Source organism: Remersonia thermophila, chromosome 4 (genome assembly GCF_042764415.1).
Source record: "Remersonia thermophila strain ATCC 22073 chromosome 4, whole genome shotgun sequence".
Lineage (NCBI taxonomy): Eukaryota > Fungi > Ascomycota > Sordariomycetes > Sordariales > Chaetomiaceae > Remersonia > Remersonia thermophila.
This window is the reverse complement of record NC_092220.1, coordinates 3,807,837-3,828,593: the sequence shown is the minus strand read 5'-3', so window position 1 is coordinate 3,828,593 and position 20,757 is coordinate 3,807,837. Positions and strand designations below refer to the sequence as shown.

The 20,757-nt window shown below is 59.4% G+C and overlaps 8 protein-coding genes across 8 annotated transcripts; 3 read left to right on the top strand and 5 right to left on the bottom strand.

Annotated features, from left to right (window-relative positions):
- On the bottom strand, positions 1 to 732 carry VTJ83DRAFT_5203 (uncharacterized protein; the record flags this gene model as incomplete). Its single annotated transcript, XM_071011778.1, has 1 exon — positions 1 to 732. The coding sequence occupies one exon, from the start codon at positions 730 to 732 to the stop codon at positions 1 to 3; it is 732 nt and encodes a 243-aa protein (XP_070866653.1).
- A 1,305-nt stretch (positions 733 to 2,037) lies between these two features.
- On the bottom strand, positions 2,038 to 3,099 carry VTJ83DRAFT_5202 (uncharacterized protein; the record flags this gene model as incomplete). Its single annotated transcript, XM_071011777.1, has 3 exons — positions 2,038 to 2,260; positions 2,333 to 2,816; positions 2,880 to 3,099. 3 exons carry the CDS (start codon positions 3,097 to 3,099, stop codon positions 2,038 to 2,040), a joined length of 927 nt encoding a protein of 308 aa, XP_070866652.1.
- Positions 3,100 to 5,228: 2,129 nt separating this feature from the next.
- Positions 5,229 to 6,460, top strand: VTJ83DRAFT_5201 (uncharacterized protein; the record flags this gene model as incomplete). Its single annotated transcript, XM_071011776.1, has 3 exons — positions 5,229 to 5,430; positions 5,528 to 5,604; positions 5,777 to 6,460. 3 exons carry the CDS (start codon positions 5,229 to 5,231, stop codon positions 6,458 to 6,460), a joined length of 963 nt encoding a protein of 320 aa, XP_070866651.1.
- Positions 6,461 to 6,728: 268 nt separating this feature from the next.
- VTJ83DRAFT_5200 (uncharacterized protein) lies at positions 6,729 to 7,679 on the bottom strand (the record flags this gene model as incomplete). The annotated part of the gene is made up of 3 exons (XM_071011775.1): positions 6,729 to 7,098; positions 7,173 to 7,582; positions 7,677 to 7,679. The coding sequence occupies 3 exons, from the start codon at positions 7,677 to 7,679 to the stop codon at positions 6,729 to 6,731; spliced, it is 783 nt and encodes a 260-aa protein (XP_070866650.1).
- A 754-nt stretch (positions 7,680 to 8,433) lies between these two features.
- Positions 8,434 to 10,230, bottom strand: VTJ83DRAFT_5199 (uncharacterized protein; the record flags this gene model as incomplete). Its single annotated transcript, XM_071011772.1, has 3 exons — positions 8,434 to 8,898; positions 9,009 to 9,895; positions 9,969 to 10,230. 3 exons carry the CDS (start codon positions 10,228 to 10,230, stop codon positions 8,434 to 8,436), a joined length of 1,614 nt encoding a protein of 537 aa, XP_070866649.1.
- Positions 10,231 to 14,122: 3,892 nt separating this feature from the next.
- On the top strand, positions 14,123 to 15,013 carry VTJ83DRAFT_5198 (uncharacterized protein; the record flags this gene model as incomplete). Its single annotated transcript, XM_071011771.1, has 1 exon — positions 14,123 to 15,013. One exon carries the CDS (start codon positions 14,123 to 14,125, stop codon positions 15,011 to 15,013), a length of 891 nt encoding a protein of 296 aa, XP_070866648.1.
- A 380-nt stretch (positions 15,014 to 15,393) lies between these two features.
- On the bottom strand, positions 15,394 to 15,828 carry VTJ83DRAFT_5197 (uncharacterized protein; the record flags this gene model as incomplete). Its single annotated transcript, XM_071011770.1, has 3 exons — positions 15,394 to 15,412; positions 15,547 to 15,658; positions 15,720 to 15,828. 3 exons carry the CDS (start codon positions 15,826 to 15,828, stop codon positions 15,394 to 15,396), a joined length of 240 nt encoding a protein of 79 aa, XP_070866647.1.
- Positions 15,829 to 16,587: 759 nt separating this feature from the next.
- Positions 16,588 to 19,649, top strand: VTJ83DRAFT_5196 (uncharacterized protein; the record flags this gene model as incomplete). The annotated part of the gene is made up of 4 exons (XM_071011769.1): positions 16,588 to 16,876; positions 16,937 to 17,765; positions 17,825 to 18,818; positions 18,873 to 19,649. The coding sequence occupies 4 exons, from the start codon at positions 16,588 to 16,590 to the stop codon at positions 19,647 to 19,649; spliced, it is 2,889 nt and encodes a 962-aa protein (XP_070866646.1).
- Positions 19,650 to 20,757: the final 1,108 nt, after the last annotated feature.

The following is a 20,757-nucleotide window of genomic DNA, read 5'->3' as shown; positions in this document are numbered from 1 at the left end:
TTAACCCCGGGCGGGAGGCGCGGAGGCGAAGCGACCGGCCGCCCACTTGACAAACACGCCCTGGAACGCGCCGACCACGCCCAGGATGCCCAGGCCGATGCCCGCCTCGCGCGGGCCGAGGCGGCCGCGATCGTACAGCCCCCAGGCGCGGAACCCGAGCCAGCCGCTCAGGGCGACGACGGCGACGGCGTTGGTCAGCGCCAGGGCGCCCGTGGCGGGGGCGTAGTCGCCTCCCTCCGCCGGCGGCGCCGCCGGCGCCGTTCCGCTCGCGGCGGCGGAGCGGTTCACGACGGGGTCGAGCAGGCGGTGGGCGAGCCAGGCGTCGAGGCGGCGGGCGCCCGAGGCCCCGGCGGCGGCGGCGGATTCCGCCTTGGACTTGGCGGCGGCGGCGGCCTGCTTCCTCTTCTTCTCCTTCTTCTTCTCCTTCCTCTTGGCCTTCTTGGACTTGGCCGAGGGTTGCGCCGCGGCCTCGGCGGACTCCTCCGACTCTTCCTCCTCCTCCTCCGACTCCTCTTCCGCCTCGCGCTGCTTCTTTGCCTCGTCGATCGCCTGCGCGGCCTCCCTCTCCTGCGTTTCCCTGAGCTCCTTCAGGTGCGCCTCGGCCTCGCGCTGGATGCGGTCGGCCTGGGTCTGCGTCTTGATGGTCTGCTCGGCAAAGTCGGATGCGACCGTGTGCACCGACGGGAGGTCGACGTCGACAAGCGATCCGGTCGAGGTGGCGGTGGTCGCCATGGACTCGGAGAGAACCGGCTTCACCTCTGGCAGCTGAGGCGCCGCGGCCTGAGCGAGCGCCGGGTTAGTGATCCTAACGTGCTGTCCAGGTCTAGAGGGAACTTGGTTTGCGTTGGGGCTTGTCGGCAGCGTCCGATCCTTACCTCCTCCGGAGTCTGCTTGGGCCCCTTGGCGGCAATTTCGGCGTACGACACTAACAAGCACGAGGGGGTCAATTGGGTCGACGTCCTTTGGTGATGGACCCATCCGGCCGGCCCGTAGCAGGCCTTGCGGTAAGGGTGGGGAGGGAAAGGCTTACTGGTGATCGTGTCGTTTACGTCTGTGTACTTCCTAGCGCCTATGCAAAGGGACACGGCCTGAGAGAAGGGACGGGAGGTGGGATTGCGCGCCGTTGGTGTGTTTGGATGTCGAGAAACGCCGGCTTCAAAAGCGGGGAGAGAATCAATGCAAGCAAGATGGAGCCAGCTGGCGTGTCTGCGCGTGTGGCCCAACGTCTAGGTACCTGACCTTGAGGTTTTACACGTCAGGAGATGTTGGATGGTTCGTCCGCAGTCCGTTTAGGCCTCGTGTAAGCACCGGGAGGGAGAGGTCGAACCGGACGAGATTTGGGCTGCATTATGAACTTGGGTGTTGCAAACCCTCAGGCCACCGGCCCAATGACCTCAGAGCCTGACTCGCCTCACCCTTGGGCTTCCATAATAGCCTGTAAGGAGGCCCTGCCCGGCATGCTGCCTTGGACGGACGGGTGCAGCCCGCAGCCCAGGCCTTGGAGCAAAGCCGCCGTTGGCGGGGCCCGGGGCCCGGGGGCCCTACGCATGATGCGATGCGATGACGTCGTTGCCCCACCTACCGCCCCGTTTCCCAAACTGAACCCGGGGAACCCGCACGTGTCGGGTCCGGCCCCGCTACGCGCCGCCAGCAAAGCCCGACGACGACCCTTGCGCCAGGCCCACCACCCTCCCGAGCCGCCGGGCGGAAATCGTCAAGCGCGGCATAGGCCGCCTGAAGAGTCGATTCCCACGGGTTCGACGGCGTCATCTGCGAGAGAGTCTTCCCCCGCCCGGTCCGTGAGCCCCGCCGGGTGCTCGTTGTACATAGCCCCGATGCGTGCTCTATCGGCTCTATTATGGTATAGTACATCCGTGCGACTTGTACATGATGCCCAGCCACGCCTCGACGCAAGCACCGGCGCTGGACGGCTGCCCACCCGGTTGGCTTCCTCTCCTCCCCTCCCTCCCTCGCTACCTACCCCCGGCTGTTGTCGTTCCGCACGAGGCTGACAACGGCCCTCGGCCTCTCGACTCTTTATTGCTCCTTGGCCTTCTTCTTGGCCTCGGGCTTGCTTGTCGCATCCTTGGGGCCGGCCTTCTCCTCGCTCGCCGGGGCCTCGGCCTCGCCAGCCGCCTTGCTCTCCTCCGTCTTGGCCGGCGCCTCGCCGCCCTCTGCCGGGGCGCCGCCCTCCTCGTCATCGTCGGCCAGCTCGGAGCCGTAGACCTCGGGGTACTTTCGGAAGCACGTCTGCATATCCCTGTGGACGCCCTGTCAGCTCCCGCCAATCCACGCACCGCATGGTCCCTGGAGAGGGCCCCGTTGTACGTACTGGAACTTGTCGATGCAGTCCATGCCCTTGGGCTCCTCCTTGGAGTAGACGAAGCAGCTGAACGCCGCCTTGAACTCCTCGCCGCACGGCCCGTGCGCCATGCCGCCCAGGCACGGGCAGTCCCAGTTGATCTCGCCCGTCTCCGGGTTGAAGGCGCCCTGCTCCGTGGCCTCGTGCTCGAGGGCTTCGGGCGACCCGGGCTCGAGCTCCGTCGGCGTCTCGGCGGCCGCCGCCTTGGGAGCCTCCGCCTTGGGAGCCTCCGCCTCGGCGGGCTTCTCGGAGGTGTTTTGCTCGTCTGTTGGCGCGGGCGTCGGCGCCTGTTCGGGCTCGGCAGGCTTGGCCTTGGACGTCGCGGTCGGCGGAGAAGGCGGCGGCGGCGGGGGGGCGGCCAGCGCGGCCTGGCGGCGCTTCTCCTCAATCAGGGCGTCGATGGTGGGGAGGTCCTCGTCGGAAAACCGCGGGGGTGCCGGGCCTGCTGTTGCTGCTGCGGGGGGAGGGGTCAGTCGCGGGAAGCCGGGGCGGGAGAGGGACGCCGGGTTCAACGCACAGGGCTGCTCATCGGCAAACAGAGGGCTGGTGTTGTAAAAGTAGACGGCATAGCCGGCGATGGCCCACCGCAGGAAGAAGCCCTTCCAGGAGCCCTTCTTCTTGGGAGAGGCGGTCGAGGTCGAGGTCGAGGTCGAGGCCAGCCGGCGACAGGACGAAGCGAGGGTCGGCCGCGCGGTGCGCAGCGCGCCGGGCGCCGTCCGGAGAGCCGTGCGGTACATGGGATGGGGCCGGTGGAAAGGAACGGGTGTGAAGCAAAGGCAAAGAAAACAACCGGGGAAAAAGACCGGTGCGGGAGCGCCAAACGAAAGGCCCGCGGCAACCCGGTGTATGAGGAGGTAGGTATGTGGTGGTTTGTAATCCGCTCGGTCGACGACCACAACGACGGGGAGAGGTGGGTCACCAGCGAATTGATGCGCCAAAATTTCCAGCTCAGCGCCTTGGGCCGAGAAAAAGTCCCGGGTGGCATGCCATTGGCCAATGGGCTGGTGCCGGCCCACCTTGTTCAGGGTTATTTGTTATCAGGGTCAAGTACTGTGTAGGAATGGGAACTCCGGGTCGGGTGCAGTCTTTGGGTGCAGTCTTTTCTTCCTCGACACATTCCACCCATTCATAGGTACCTTACCTAGGTACCTAGGGAACCCTACCGACGTAGCACTTTCACTTTCACGGGCCCAGCAGGAAGCACGCATGTTGTTGGTTGTCGGGTGTATCAGGTCCTTTTCGAGAAGAAATCCTCACGATATCTCCATCGTTTCTTGTCGTACCCACACGGTATGCTCCTGCATGGGATATTTTGCAAGGGTTGTTTCTCCTGGTCTCTCTAGGTGAGGTATTATATACACAGTAATGCTTGGTTCTACCGCGTAACTCTTCCATGCCACTGGTCTCCATCCGATCCGTTCGGTTCTCCTAGGTTGCTGAGCCCGGCATTGACCTGCCTGCCTCTCTACATTGAGTAGGTATCTTATATCTCATTCAATAGCACACCATCACCTCGCTCTTTTTTTTTTCTTTTTTTTTTCTCCTCTTCTCCAGCCTTCCTTTCAATGATTCCTGCTTCCTCCTTCCCCGCCCGTTTCCGCCATCGAGCCAGCTTTCTCACTGTTTCCCCATGTTTCTTAATCTGGCTGCTTAATAGAGATATACGGACATGTCCATCGTTCAGCAGGGCGAATCATCTCATTGCCGCTGCTTCTCCCTCATCCTCCGCTTTCCGATTTCTGTGTTTTGTATTCTGCGTTGTCCCTGGTTCCGCTGCTCTGTCCAGCCCTGAGCCTGCCTCACCTCGGCAGTCCTCTCCTTTGAGCCGGTGGTCCGCTCTATCATAATTACCGCGTGTGTCCTTGGTCATCGTCGGGCCTGTCAGCCATACGGGCTCTTGCTGATTCTCAGGGTTGGGGTCGGAGGTTGTGGACGGAACGACGGTGGTGCCTCTGGCGTTTGGCTGCGATCGCTTGCCGTCGCGAAAGGCATTGCGACCGCCGCCCACCACGGGCACCGGCTCGAACGGAACCGACTCGCCGGCTCGCCGGCAGAGGGCAGAGCACGGCTCCGGACCGGGCATGTTGCCGTCGTCCACGAACTCCCAGCCATCCTCCTCTTCCCAGGCTTCGTTGACGTCAGCCCCGACGGCAGTAGAGCGTGGACTCAGAACCTCCCAGACTCTGCACATTGTCGCTTGGGCCGTCTTCCGCCCTGCCTGCTTCGCGTATTGCCAGGAAGCGTTGACGCAATCCTTGAGTCGGTCCATGATTCATGGCAGAGGTGAGCGCGCATCCGTTGGTCCGTGGCCCCCCCGAACCTGGTTGTATGCGACCGGGTATTTTAAATTGCTCTCCCATCGCCATGCTAAAGAGTGGGAGATCCCGCCATGTCCACAGCATAGCCATCGTACACGTCATGGTGTTGGCATGTTGGGCTGGAACCATGAATTATCGGACCAAGGCTTGCGTGCCTTCACGTCGACAAGTCGCTGTTTCACCGTTGAATAGCGTACGTGTCTCTACTCTACGAGACAGGGAAGGCGTACGTGCTACAAGCATTCTTCCATCTGCCAGCATCTCGTCAATGTTTACTCCCCATCCCACACTCCATGGACGCTCCCTACATGCACGTATACATGAATAGAACAGGGTTCGCGAGGGTTTTCAACGCCGCGGGCGAGTTACCCCACTTCTCGTCCAGAGCGTTTCACTCTCGTTGCGGCCGTGAATTCCCTGCTTGGCGCACATCTTACAATCGGATCCAGTAGACCGTGGGCGGCAAACCGTCGTCCCAACGAACGTCGGCGATCAGCTGTCGGTGATATCTCACTGTTGGGGATATCTCGCCTACCGTTACGCTCAAGATGGACACGGCGTCAATTTCCCCCCCGCCCACGCATGACTGGCACCCCGCCGAACTGTTTGAGCCTCGCCAGGCATCTCGTACGGACGACTCCCACGACGTAGACAACAAGAGGAGAGCCGGTGCCCCGAGATACGCCATCATCATCCTGAACCAACCGCTGGCTGACAACCTCGACCGGGTTAAGCATCTCTGGGATCATGGTGCGTCATGCTCCTCTCGGAGGGTCGCCATTGCTCACGACCGCGAGACGCATGCATGGAGCTAACCATGGGTCTGACGAACCTTGGTGGATACCAGCGTGTATACGGGTGGCCGCCGACGGCGGTGCCAACCGGTTGTACCATGTCGGCGGGCAGCGTGGCGATGCCTTTTTTGTAAGTCGGTTTCAATGGCCTCCCAGCCCACCGAGCTCGCTCCTGCGTGGGCCGCGCAAGCAAACGCCCAGAACGAACTCGCCATGCCTTCCACGAGCACCCCCTGATATCCGAGAACCCGTCGGATCCTCCGCGCCGTAACATCTCGGCATGCTCACACGACGCTCCCTAGGACGCTCTCGACGCGATCGTCGGCGACCTCGACAGCCTCGCCGCCGACGCGCGCCGCTACTACGAGGCGCGTCGCGGCCCCGACGGCCAGCCGACCCGCATCCTCCGCGACCCGGACCAGGAATCCACCGACTTCGGCAAGGCCGTGGCCTACGTCCGCGCGTGGCACCGGGAGCAGCACAAGGGCGACGGCGCGCCGCTGGACCTCGTCGTCGTGGGCGGGTTGGGAGGACGCGTCGACCAGGCGCTGAGCCTGATTCACCATCTGCATCTGTTCCAGGCCGGCGGGGACGACCGGCGGGACGGCGAGGGCCGGACGGCCCGCGAGGCGGGCCCCTCCGGGCGGGTGTACCTCTTCAGCGGGGACAGCCTGACGTTCCTCCTGCGGGCGGGGAGGCACCGCATCCGGGTGCGGAGCCCGGCCGACGCCGAGGACGGCGGCGGCGAGAAAAGCGGCGAGAAAAGCGGCGACGTGTTCGGCAAGCACGTGGGGATCCTGCCCGTCGGCGAGCCGAGCCGGGTGACGACGCGCGGGCTCGAGTGGGACGTGACGGATTGGGAGACGCGGTTCGGCGGGCGGGTGAGCACGAGCAACCACATCCTGCCCGAGACGGAGGTGGTGGAGGTGGAGACGACAAAGGACGTGGTGTGGACGATGGCGCTCCGGGGCGTCGAGGGAAGCTGACGGATCCGATCCGGGAGGAGGAAAGGGATCGTCAGATACCACCCATCGTGGCGGAGGGCATCGTCAAGACGATAGGGAACAAGGAAGGGAAATGTTTGGACACAGACACAGAGAGAGGATGGATCTTGTTTCGAAACCTCCAAGAAGAACCCAACCAACACATACCGACGCCGAACTCCGCGCTTCCGTTTCACACGCTTAGGTACACGTGGTGCGTGTGGCCAACCAGCAAGGGACCTCCCGCCAGCCCGTCGCCACCGCCGGCGAGCTAGCGCAAATAATGCAGCACCAGCCAGCAAAACAAGAAAAACACGACGACGCCGCCCAGGAAGATCCACTTGTCCTCCTTGGCCCGCCTCTCGATCATGCGGATCGTATCCCCCGAGATGCCCAGCGTGTTGCCGACCGAGTACAGCTTCCTCTGCGTCGACTTGAGCATCTCGCGCTGCTGGCCCAGGTCCCCCAGCACCGCCTGCCCGCGCGCAATGTACTCGTCGAGCGCCGCGTGCGTGTTCTGGAAGAAGTGCTGCTCCCTGAGGGCGTGCGCCTCGCGCGCCGCGTCGCCGCTCCCAAACGGCGACGACCCGCCCCGGCCGGTCAACCCCCGGCCTCGGCGATGCTCGTCGTGCGCGCGTGCCCTTGCCCTGCTCCCCCTGTCCCTCCTCCTCCTCCTCCTCCTCCTCCTCCTCCTCCTAGGCCGCCGCCTCCGTACCCGTAGCTGGAAGCCGTGCTCGCGCCGGCGGCGTAGGGGTTCTCGGGCGTGGCCGCGGCGAACGGTCTCCGGCCGAGCAGCTCGCTCCGCGCCTCGAGGAGCTGGGCGTCCTCGCGGGCGGCCTTGAGGGCGTCGAGGCGGGTCCGGAACTCTGCGATCTCGGCGCGGAAGTCGCGGATGCGCTCGTAGGCTTTCTCTTGCTTGGTGGCGTTGAGTTCTTGCTTGGCGAGGGCAGAGTATTCGTCAACGGTGCGGGAGAAGGCGGCGAGGGAGGCGGAGAGGGAGCCGAGGGCGGCGGGGGTCAGGGAGCGGGGCGGTTGCGTCGGGTCTTGAGGCGAGAGGTTGGAGAGGGCGTCGAGGTCGCGGCGGATGGCGGTGCGCTGCTTGAGCGCCGAGTTGAAGGTTGTGTTCTAAAAGAAAAAGAGAAAAAAGGCGGGGGATGAGGTTAGATGAAGAGGAACAGGAACGGAGTTTGGGGGGGGGGGGGGAGGGGGATGGTATTACCATCTCTCTGAGATCGACGTGGAAGAAAAATAGTACGCCCGGTGAATATCTATATCCTCTGAGGTCCCGACCTGGCGGGTCAATGTCACAATGGTTTTGTGTTGGTCTTCGTCTTCAAGTTTCTGAATCAAGGTCGAGGCTGGCTCGCGTTGGATGGCATCTCGAAATGGATGGATGAGATGCTGGTCCGAGTGGAAATGTGGGTCCGCCGTCCGGTCCATGAAATCTGGCTTCTGCCAAGGCGGAGAAGTGGGTCTTCTTGGTGCCCGTCAATACTGTACTGCGTAGTACACGGTAGGTCGTCACGCCGGTATAGTAGTGTAACTAGAACCGTACCCCTATGTTACGTTACCTGATGGTGCATACTAATGTAGGTATATACATCCTAGTAGTGCACATTTCCATTTGTCTGCTTGCTGCTAGGTGTTACTGGAGTCTGTTGGGATACGGGAACACCAACTTTGTTCCTACGGAGCTTCAACTCCGGTGTAATACATAGAATACACTACAACGGGCGAGAGGACTGCCATGGAGCCATACACTTGATGAATTATTTGCTGTCGATATACCGAAATGGTAGTAACCTTCCAATGGGGTATTTTCACCTTCAAACCTCGCCAAAGCGCATCCCTTCTCAAAAGTTGAACCACAAAGCCGTCGCATGATGCACGCCATGACCGCCACATTTCGGGGTTCACCGCAGCAACCCTCCCCCCTCTACACAAACGCACTTGTTGTGCTCGTTATCCATCGCTAATTACTCCACCCTGGTCTTGACCTTGCGATACCTGATCACCTCCGCGCCATCCTCGTCAATGATCCTCTCCGCCACGATCTTATGACCCCGGACCGCCGGCCAGAACTTGGTCCACAACGTCCAGTAGATGCCGCCGAGGATGAGCACGAGGACGCCCACGACGGGGAAGACGTAGTACGGATACCCATCGGCCCAGAAATCGCCGTCGGCAGGGGGGATGAAGGGAACGATGACCAGGAACACGTTGGCCAGCAGGAAGATGATGGTGACGGGCAGCCACGTGCGCCAGCCGGGGTTCCACTCGGCGCGGCGAGACGAGAAGAACTGCACATAAATAAGGCCCGCCGCGACGAAGCTGTTGATCCAGGCGCCCGGGTAGGTGTACAGGTTGACAATGAAGTTGTAGGCCGGGCCGGGCGGAGGGGCGAGCAGGACGATGACCGTGACGATCCAGTGAAGGAAGAGCTAGCAACGACCCGCGCGGTTAGCATTTTGGGTATCCATCGCATCGCGTAGGGGGATGGAGGCGAGGCCGGAGACCACAGGGGGGGGGGGAGGGAACGAGGGAAACATACCGACGCCGCGGGCGAGTTAAACGGCTTGTTGGAACCCCAGAACCGGCTTCCGGGGAGCAGACCCTCCTTGCCGAGCTCCTGGTTCAGGCGGGCGTGCGCGAAGCTGACGGCCAGCACGTTGCCGAGGTTGCTGAGCGCCACAAAGGCCGGCAGGGTGCGGGCGCCCGCGCTGCTGCCAAACACGTTGCGGAAGAACAGGCCGGCCACGATAACCTCGGACTTGGCCAGCTCCGACTTGGGGATGGCGGCAAAGTAGGCCACGTTGGCGAGCACGTAGAGGATGGTGACGCCGCCCACGGCGAGGGGCGCGGCGATGGTCAGCGTGCGGCGCGGGTCCTTGATCTCGCTGAGCACGTAGTTGGCGTTCTCCCAGCCCTTGTAGCTGTACACGATGTTGAGCAGCGCGTTCGAGTAGGCGTAGGCGCCGCCGCCGCCGTAGCCGTCCCCGGACTCGATGGCGAAGGCGTTGTCAAAGTTGCGCGGATCCTCGACCAGCCGCCGGCCCGCCAGCGCGGCGAACCCGCTGAACACGATGAAGAGCAGCACCGCCACCTTGAAGATGCCCAGCGCGTTGAACAGGCGGATGCCCCACTTGGGGGCCACCGAGTGCAGCACCACCGCAAAGGTCACGCAGGCCACGCCGATGCCGCGCGCCTTGTAGCTGTCCTTGAGCTCGTTGCCGGCCGCGTAGAGGATGTAGCGGCCGAACGCGAGGGAGTTGCCCGACGAGAAGCCGAGCAGGATCATCTGAGAGGCGAGCACGCAGGTGGCGAGGTACTTGGGCTTGCGGTAGATGTACTCGAGGTAGTTCTTCTCGCCGCCAGAGCGCGGGATGGCGAGGCCGAATTCGAGCCACACGCTGAGACCGCAAAAGGTGAGGAAGCCGCCTGAAGGCGTGGTTGGCCGGTCAGCGTACCCTGCCCGGGTCTCTTGCGAGCGTGCACCGGGGTCTCCTCTTACCGATCACCCAAAGCATCAGGCTCACGCCCACCGAGCCCGTCGCGGCAAAGATGCTCGACGGCGTCGAAAAGATACCCGTGCCGATCATCTTGTTGAGAATGAGGAACACGGCGCCCGTGATGCCGAGCTTGCGCGAGTCGTCGTAGGCATACTTGTTCTCCTCCTTGATCTCGCCCACCTCGAGGTCGGCGCCGTCGGCGGCGATGGCCTCGCCCTTGGGCGGCGGCGGGTCCTCGTGGGACGACTTGTCGTGGTGGCTCATGATTGTCTTCGCAACGCCTCTCTCGTCACCTTGGAGGGCGGAGGGTGGACCGGGGATGGTGGTGAAGACGGAGGATGGGAGGAACACAACAGCGGAGGGGAGCGCCACAAGCAGGACGCGGAGCAAGGTGTCGTCATATACTCGACGTGTGAGACATGGCATGCGCCCCGGCGCGGCTTGGGTCCTTCTTGTTTGTTTAAGCTTTCATAGCAGACCCTCTTATTGCCGTCGCATTGCAGCAGGCCGTTCGCCCCGGTTTGGCAGGCCGTTCGGTCGCAGGGTGTGACGTGACCCCGGCGGTGGGCTGGCGCCATCGATGGCAAATCTCTGCCAGCTGCTGATTCCTACCATACCGTATGGTGGTGGGCTCGGGATGCTCTGGTCAAGGCTGCCCCGTGTTCGCACATGCCCATGCCCATGCCCATGCCCACGCCGATCCCCGTAGCAGGCCACCGCTGGGGAGGCATGTCTGTCGACCTGCGTTGGGGCGCATGAAAAGAAAATTCTTCAAACAGCAGCATTCTCAAGTTTCTTGTCTGGGTAGCCTTACCGATGACAGCATCGAATCCTGGCAAGGCCGGTGTTGTGAAAGGAACCATGACCGGGGCCCTGAGGCGACATGGAAATGCGGGTCCTGGGAAGCCGTGGTGTTGTGGAAACACATGGGCATCGGGCGCGGGTGGGATGTCTCACTATCCTGTGCCTATCAGGACGTGTATTAGTGCAGCGCAGCCTGTACTACTGTGTACATATGCCGTCCAGGCCATGGCAGGGGTCTTGCCCGCCGTGGGGGGCTCGGTGTACCCAACAACAACAGCATCCTCGCGTGGCATGGGCATTCGTCTTTGGCTTCCTTTTCTGTGATCCGATGACAACCGTCAGGAGGTGGTTGTAAAGTTCTGCGATCCCCGCCATAGGGCAGCATGGGGGACCATGGGAAGCCCAATCGGGAAGGTCATCAGACAACAAATCCCGGCCTCGAGCCAACGGCCATCGTTCCCGATGTCGTGCTCCCGGCCAAGAATTACGGACGTATCCGCCGCTAAAAACGCCCACCGGGGTCCGAGGTCCCGTATGGTGAAACTCTGCAGCACCGGGTTTGCCGTCGGCGCCATTCGCCATCTCCGTCAGGCGGTTGAGCTCGTCAGGCTGCGGCTGTCAGCTCCATCTTGTCTTCAGGCCTGACGGCGTCTGGGATGACCCTCTAGAGCTCGGTCTCTGAAGAAAGACAAGTACGTGCGCCACCGGCCGGGCCGCGAAGCCATGGCGTGTTATTCTACAGAGCCATTGGGTGGTCCTCTTGGAGTCGTTGCCGGGGTGCTGTCAATCAAGTGTGCTATGTATGTACGCAGTAAGCGAGCACCCACAGGCAAAGTTGGCCCACCAGACAGCATGTGATGAGAGAAAAGCTCGAGCGGATGGGAGATTCAATACTGTTTCCCTTTAGTCATCGTACGGGTTGATTCCGAAGTGAGGACATAGCACGCCTGTGTGTATGTCATCACGTTGTCAGGTCATCCCTACGAGCAGCGTTGTTGAGGTTAATTCCTCAGACCATGTCTACTCCGCTAATAGTTGCCAGTTGCCCCCGGTGTACCACCAACGAATACAATAACTTCTCGCCATGGATGCGCAAACATCCGCTTGGTGTGTCACACAACCATTTCCCCTGGCAACGGGCTGGGCTTGCGGAGCAGACCACTGCCCTAAGTTCCATCAAGCCAACATCACCAGCCCGAGGACCCGGGGGGGCGGCTCGAGTCAACTGTCGATAACATCGGACGTCAAGCATCCCGGGTACCTGGTTACGCTCATCCGTCGTCTCACTCCCGGGATGGAGCCATGCGGTCTGAATGTAACCCTTCCGACATTGGACACTGACCACCTCGACCCCCGAGGAGCATGGTTTGTAGGAGACTTGTAGGTTTAATTACTACTATTGCCCGCAGCGCCATGGTAGATGGGAACCAAAGTCGTTCCAAGTCCCCCTCACCGGGCTCTCCTGTCCATCTCACTCCAGGGATTGCCATCCCAGATATGCCCACTTTCCCTTCTCAGTTCCACTGTACCAGTGGATCTCCAACGGCTCCGCGCCCGGCAGCGGTGGGCTATCGTCAGCGTAGGTAGCCCAGATCCCTCCCACCACGGCTACTCTCAAAACCTCATGTCCCCTGACCGGACTATCCTTCTCGTCTCCCCAACTCTAGTCCGAAGAAGGATTCATAAATTAATAAAAAAAAATTGTCTTTTTTCTTTCGGGCCGAAGAAGGCACCCAACTTCATCCATGGAAGACTTACCCAAAAGGTCGTTGCGTTGGTCCCGCTTCCACAGTTGAAGGTTGCCTCTTTATCGTCAAAGCTGCACGGTCCGCTTCCTTCAGCCTCCAGAACGAAGCTCCACTGCCAGTAGCTCTCTCCGCCGGTCAGGCGAGTGGCAAGAAATCCACCGCAACGGTCCTCGTCAACGGTCCATCGCCCGTCGTTGGTAAGGCAGCCGATGTCGGGTTGGTGGTCTTGGATGTAGTACGTGCGAACCTGACCGCGGCCTGAGAAGTACTGGAAGCCGTCACCAGCGAGCGTGGGTGCTGCTGACCACGCCAGGGTAACTAAGGCCAGCGGGATCGTTGACGCGCGCATGGCGTGGGCGGTGGATCAGCTCGAAGAAGCAGTAATTACCCGGAAACTAGTAGACTTAGGTAGCTTGTTGCTTCGGACTGTCGATTCTGCGGGCAACGCCGAAAGCAACTGAGCCGGTGCTGGGAGCCCTGCCTTTATTGTTTTCTTGCCTACATGTTTTGTCACCCTGACGAACATCTGGTCAGCGGCGATCTTTCAACGAAGATGCTATGGTGACCCGCGACCGGTTACGCGGCCCTTTCTTCAACAATCCTGGCTCCTACCCCGTATATGTAAGGTACTTGCGCGAATTCAGTGTTGACAACTGCATCCGGACGTTGAGGGGCGCAAATGGACGTCCCTTGGATTTCTTGAGATAGCTCCCCTGGCCCCCACGGTCCATCCGGACTGTCCGTGAGATCTAGAACGCCAAAGAATCACGTCCGCGGGTCTAGGTGGGTGTTCATGCATCCTACCATTCAACTGAAGAGCAATCAATCACACAGCAGGCCTGGAATCAAAAGACCGACCATGCCTCCCGCCAGTTAAACCTTATTCACTACTGCAACCCGACCCGAAGTAGTAACCTGTGACAGCAAAAACGGATCCGCTGATGCTGCCATCAGCTAGTGCACCATATATACCTGCTACTGCAACATAACCCTAACCCGATCTGTTCAAGTTATCAAGCGATCGCTTGTCCTTTGGGATCTCATCATATATGCTCGTACGAACTCGACACGACTTCTACGTCTATTACCGGCTTCTGTATTTCTATGCTTCTCCCCTCTTGCCTCTCAAGTTCGGCAGTCTGACTGGAACCCCCAGTAACCTGGATCATGGCCAGGTCTGAGGAAACTTTTTTTCTTTTCTTTTCTTGTTTTTTGTTTGTTGACCACTCATCAACAGCCTGTATCACACCTGTTCACAGTCAGCTTAATCATGTGAGGGAAGAAGAGAGAAAAGGTTGAGTAATAACCTACGCCTCCGACGGTATTTGCCGTCATCCCGGACACCCGCCGAAGGCTAGCCAAACAGGATCGGCGTTCGGTGTGACTCAATCTGGCCTGGTGTCTGCCACGCCTCAGCCTTGTAGGCCCGGCGATCCCAGACCTGGCCAAAGCCTCACCGTCAGCCTCAAATAGTACCTACCTTAGGTACCATACCATGCGTCTGCTACGTGTGTTATAAACAGTGATCAGGACAGGAAAATGTCGACACATCCTCTTACACACAACGCCCGCACAAGCGCCCCATCAATGATTCTACCCCCACCATGTCGCAGCCACGGCCACCAGCACCAGACCTTCAATCCTCCGACATAGAGGCTCTCCTGACCCGTCTCCGGTCCGTTGCCAAGTTTAAGGAGCGCTCCTACACCACCTCCAAGAACGTCCATATTCCGCTTCTGCGTCAAGCCCAACACGACTTCCGCACCGGAACCGGCCCGGGGCCGGTAGTCTGCCTTGTGGGCGACTCCATGTTCGAGCGCATGACCACCACGGGCCGGACCCCAAACTTTGTCGCACCCTGGCCCTCGCCGTTCATGCTGGACGAAACCACAATGAGCCTAGCCGCGGACCTCGACCAACGTGGGCGCGTGTTCAATGCCGGCGTGGGAGGAGACAGGATTCAAAACATTGCCTACCGGCTTGCCGGTACCGGCGAAGATGCGCAGAGGGCTCCGAGCGATAGTAGCCAGGAAGAGGGCGAGGGCAAGGCGGACGATGGATGCCTGCCGGCGTTGCTGCCCCTGCTGGCATCGTTCACGACGATCAAGCTCTGGGTCGTCCAGGCTGGCACGAACAACATGATGCCGAAGAAGGGGTTGAGAGACGCGGATCGCGAGGCACTCCGCGTTCTTCTCAGGACGCTGCTCGACGTGAATCCGACGGGAGGAGAATGCAGGGTGTTGGTGACAGGCCTGTTCTACAGAAGGGATTTGACCAGGGAGTTGGTGGATAAGGCGAACGACAAGATTCGCCTCGTGGTGGACGAGCTGAACGAGGCATGCGGAGGCGAGAGGGTCGCATTCCTCCCTGCTTGCGAGGAGGTGAACCCGGATGAACATCTAGAGGACCATGTCCACTTGACGCCGGAGGGGTATAGGCTGTGGACGAGGAAGTTGGCCCCGGCAGTTCTGTCTCTGTTGACAAGTTCCAGCTAGCGGGCATGGGACCTTGAAATCAATGAGCACTTTGTCACTTGAATCTTGACCCGCATCGATAGCTTGCTTCCCAGGCCTGTGGCTTGAGTTGGGCAAGAGGACCATCACAGGGTAGAATGCTGGTGGTGTTGGGTACAAGGTTTTTTTGATGAAGCGGAATGGGTAATTAACAGCCAACAGTAAAATGACATCCAATATCCATGGTCCCGGCCCCATGGACGACAGACAGGGCACTAGTTCAAGGAATGGCTGTAGAGGTGCATTCCTCTTGTGTTGCTGCTCCATCGCCGAACCTAAGCTGAGCTCTAACTTTGAAGCCCTGAAATGCCAACAGCTTGTATACCAGGGCGCACTGCGTGTAGCTCATGTTTCCCTCGCGTCTAACTAGAGCTTCGCATCCTGCATTGGATATTGAGTTAGCAATGTTTGAGCCTTGAACGGAAGAGTCGGTCAATGAAGGACTGGTCACCACGGCCATCTGGCCATCTGCGACCGGGTCACGTCCGACATGGCAAGCGAAAGGATGGACTTACGTCTCGAGAGCCGCGGTCACAATCTCGGCGATGGCGAGAATTTTCTCCTCTTCAAACTTTCGCGCGACGAGCTGCACCCCGACCGGTGCTCCATGATACACCTCCGGGTCGTCTGAACGTCGGTTAGAGCCCGACCAGGCTCGATAGTAAAACGGGAGGCAAGATGAACGTACAAGCATCCCAGTTCTTCTTGTCAAGGTCATTCAGGGGCTGGTAAGTCGGGTCGACGGCATCAAGAGGAAATACTGCCAAGACGATACCGGCAACCTCGATGCCGGACATGTTGGACAAGATGATAATTTACTTTCTCGATGGATCGGACCCTCGGTGTCGCTTGTCGATGTCCAGGACAGTCCATGAGAGAGCTGTCGCGATTGACGGATGGCCTCGAGGGATGACCGCAGCCGGGCCTAACAACAAGAGCCCGCTCCTAGGGAGTCATCGTGAATATCACACAGCCTCGCTGCAACCAGGCAGAATCGGCCCAGCACCGCTTCAAGTTACACAGGACGGCTGAGTCGTTCTGCTAGCACTTAACGATGCAAAACTGCAGAAGAGGGCACCAATGGATATCAAGCGCCAACGCAACTTTGCCTCAAGACTGCAGGATGAGTGGTGTGACAACCTTGCCCCTGACGTGCAGGAAGGAGTGCGCTATCTGACACTGTGTACATACTCCCGGATGGAATTGCGCATGGCTCGCTGTTTTGTTGTCCGGCTGAGCGGGAGAGGGTCCGTGTTAGGCCGGCCTCCAAACTCCAAGGCTGTTTGTTGCTCGACGGCGGCACATTGCGGAGCACATCGCCATCCATCTAAGGAAATTCCGGTTTCGTCTAACTATCTAATCTATTGTCCTGGCTTCATCACCCTCCCGACCTGGAACCCGTGTGACACTGAGATGGGCGGGCAATCCGTCACACATGCTTGCTAGAACTCTGTGGCGCAGATATTGGCGGTAGAGTTTTGTCGGAGCCCCTGCAAACCATACACCAAAGCACTGCGTCCGGAACGGCCGCTGAGCATAGAACCGGACAACAAAACATGGCGGGGCATTCGGAGCCAATATTCGCTGCGGCATCACAAACCAGGCGACTGTTGCGAGAACTCCGCGGCGACGCGGCGGATAAAGCGCAGAGGGGAGCCTTGCCTCATGGTGTCGAAGTCGATCCCATTTACCTCACAGACTGCCTTGATCGCTTCAACCTTTGGGGAGGCAGTTTGGGTGTCTTTCAGAAGGGTGATGCATCACTTGATGCCCGGCTCTCAAATCACGTTGTCGCCCGAGAGGTACTCCGATTGCTAAAACAGCTCGACGCGGTGGTTTCTGACTGTAAGTGCTTCCTCTCCCAAGGCTTCAGCAGGGTCAAGATAAGACTGATGACGAAGCCAGTACGCGAAATCATCGATGGCAAACGAGAGCAAAGCACATGGACCAGGGCATCGCTACTCCACATGGCGGCTGAGGACTTCAGCGACGTCTCGTCATGCAGTGACGATGAGCCGGATGTTGTCTGTACTCCGGAATCCAATCTGGAGGACGGTCAAGCTTCCGACTTGAACGACGTCATGACCGAGTCCAAAGACTTGCATTTCTCCATCAACGAGGCCGTTGCCAGTCTTTTACGGCTCTCGGCGCAGGTTCGCAAGTCGTCAAGAAAGGCCAAGTTTGCCAAGTCATCTGTCGACGAGAACTACGCTGTCGGGCCTGATATCAGCCATATCCGGGAGTTCTTCCCCCATCTCGATGCAAGTCGGAACGTGGCTTTGGCGGAAAGGTTGGGCAAAGCGAATGCTCAAAGGCGGCAATGGCTGCTGTACCGTCGCAGACATCATCAAAAGCTGTCTATCGACCTTTCTGAGCCCGTGACTCAACCCATGGAAAGCTCATCGAGGAACTCTCGTGGATGGCCCGAAGAGGAGGATGACACAAAGTCCATTGCTCAGGTGTCCGCACTCCAACGATCGCCAACTTGGAACTCAAGTCTGATCAGTCCCACCAGGGCCAGTACATTCGTCTCCCGGGATCCCGGTGCGGAGGATACTTTGTTTCCTCGCCTGGGCGGCCTGGCGGAGACCTTGTACGCCCGGTCCTCGAAAGCACCAGTCGATGAGCAGAGATTGTTGGTCCCAAAGCCTCCTCAAGATCTCGTCTTAGGCCAACCCTACTTCTGCCGCTACTGCTGCTCTGTTGTTGAGATCTCTGGAAGGCAAGCCTGGCAGTAAGTGTCGTCCTGACCTACGTGTGGAGTGGCACGCAAGCGACCCTAACTCTGGCCAGAAAACATGTGCATTCCGACCTGTCCTCTTATGTCTGTCTCGCTGAACACTGCGACCTCTTTTTCGAGTCCCGTAGAAAGTGGTGGGCTCACGAAATGGAAAGCCACCGCAAGACCTGGACCTGCGGCATCTGCAATCACAGTCGGGTCTCCGACATCGCCTCTATGAAGGCGCACATCCGCACCAGCCATGCAGACCAGGTGCGCGAGGACCAGGTGGACGACGTTGCCGACAAATTCGGGAGGCCGGTGTCGCACTTCGACGCCGCCGAATGTCCGTTCTGCGACTATCCCTGCCTCCTGAGACAGCGAGGTATCTCAGAGCACGAAATCTCACGGCTCTCCATCGACAAGTTCGGCCGACACTTGGCTCGCCACCAAGAGCAGCTGTCCTTGTTTGTCCTGCCGAACTCCGACGTTGCCGACGCCGACGAGTCAGATGGCGAGAGCAGGTGCGGGATGGAGAGTGATTGGGACGCTAGCGAGAGCGAAGTCGAGCAGCCTCCAACCGTGCAGGACCCGGAGCTTTTGAGAGCAAAGCTTGCGGAGATTGTGAAATCGCAAAAGTCAATGTATGCTGAAAGTCTCCCAAGCCACCCGGATCTTGCGCTGCGGTGGCAGCCGCCACAAGACTTTACTCCGCCCCTGGAAGACTTCGATACCGACGACCCAGACCGCCTGCCGCTCCGCCAGGAACCCATCTTTGGCGGCGATCTTCACACTCCAGGCTGGGCACGAGGAACAGGGAGCCGCAAAGAGGGGTTCTGCGCCCGGTGTCCAGTGTCCCACTGGGTGAACATGGCGGATGGCAGTTATGCTTTTCATTTGACGTACTTCCACGGCGTCCCCGAGTCAGGAGTGCCGCTCCCACGGCCTCCAATGTTACGAACCAGCAGCCATAAGCATGGATGGGAAGCGTTTTGCGAGAGCTGCAATGGTTGGAGGGTCCTCAAAAAAACACCAAGAGGTTGGAATTGGTACAGGCACTGGCTGAATGTAGGCACACACCTCAGCTCGTCGACTTGGACACGGACTAATAACGCTGAACAGGACCACTCAGAAATTGTTCAACTCCGCACCGAGGCTGTCAGGAATAGCGATGACGAGCGTCGGGTTTTCGATCTCCAACACGCCACGATCGAACCTCCATCAACCCCACTTGAAGACACAAGACAGCAGACTCACACAATCCTAGAAGGCATACTCCTGGCACATTCCGACCAAGTAAACTGCAAACAAGTTTCCAGTCTCCTTGCCGTGTACGCAGCACATGACATGGATGGCCTGTTTTACGATTTCCTGTCTCGCGCCGCTCAGCGCTGGCCCCCTCACATTCTCCGCGAAATCGTAAACGCGGCAACCGAGTCCGGCCTGACGTTGCTGCAAATGGCAGCGGCCCAAGGGCTCACATGGTCCGTGATCTCTCTGCTTGAATGGGGAGCAGACCCCAATGTTGCTGGCCAAGGCCATCCAACGCCGCTCGACCTCGCCGCAGATGCCGGCTACTTCTTTATTGCCCAACGTTTGGTCACCGGCGGCGCCGACGTCGCAAAGGCTCCCCTATTCGCGAGAATTATCTCCAACGAGCGCGAATACGCAGGGGAAAACACAAGTCCCCGCACCGACTGTCAGGGCGCTAATAGTAGCTCACCATCCAGGATCGATGTCAAGAGTCTTGGCCCGCTCGGTCGTGCTGCGTTCGCGGGAGACATCGCCATAGTAAAATCCCTTTTGGGCAAGGGAGATTCACCAGCCGTTGATGGTGGCGGCACAGGTGGGAAGTCTGGAAATCGTCCAGATGCTGCTGGCGGCGGAGGCAAATCCTGAGCCAAAGAGCCCCATGTTCAAAACGGCACTGGAGATTGCGAGGGAGAACGGAAAGCTGGAGGTGGCCAGACATCTCGAGAAGTGGCTCAAGGAACGAAAGGCGTAGCTGCATCAGGGCGATGACTCCACATCCACACACAGAGGCTATTTTAACCCGCAGAGCCATCCTTTACACCGCATGTGCTTTATGTGGGGAGCTTCAAGTAATAATTATTCTTACGGCTGAGCGGGCATGGAGTTCTGGACACCGGCCCACAGAGCGCAGACGACTTTTGAAGGAATTTACGTCGACTGTGTAGGTAGCTGGGGACAGGGCGAAGTCAAGAGGCAGCGCGTCTATCTCGCTGCACGCTCTGAATATGATTGTAAAAAAGGCGAATAAGTTCAAGGATAGATATGTAATATACATAGTATTATATGCGGGCAGTTGCTCTATTTCTTCTACGTCTTAGCGCCACACCTTCCTATTTGGGCAATCGATATGATATCATTTCCAGGCGCACATATCTGGTTCAACCTGCCATCCTACCACACAGGCCCGTCCCTCCGTTTCCTATGAACGCTATTCACCCCGCAATGGAGTGTGGTACTTCAGGTATGATAGCGGTCAAAACCATACAGAAGCGGTTTCAGCGAGCACGGGTTGCACAACCATGATGATTTGAAGCTGTGCCCGCCTTCACAGAAGCCACGTGCTAGGTACATCGTTGTTGGTAGTCACATGTTCCGTACCGTTGGAAAGATGAGTGGAACTCTTGGTCCACTCCGTTCCAGCCGCAACCTCCACACCAAAGTCTCCGGCCACTACGCCACATGATCCCCATCTTACCATAGGCCATCGCACTCTTTTCAGCACACGGTAGCTTGAAGCCGCCGAATTGAGAGAATGCGAGAAATCCGCGCCCTAGCTTCACCATCGTGACACCCTTCTGGCTCGATTTCGCTTGGTTGAGAGCGCTGGTGGCGGCTCGCCAGACGTCCATCGGTAGCATTCCAACCTATGGCTGAGCCATAGAGCTGACTACCTTAGGCTCGGGTTGCTTTTGGCCACGAGTCCTGGCTGGCCAGCCCCTTGCCTCTGGTTCTGTGTTCTGGGCGCCCGCTCTGG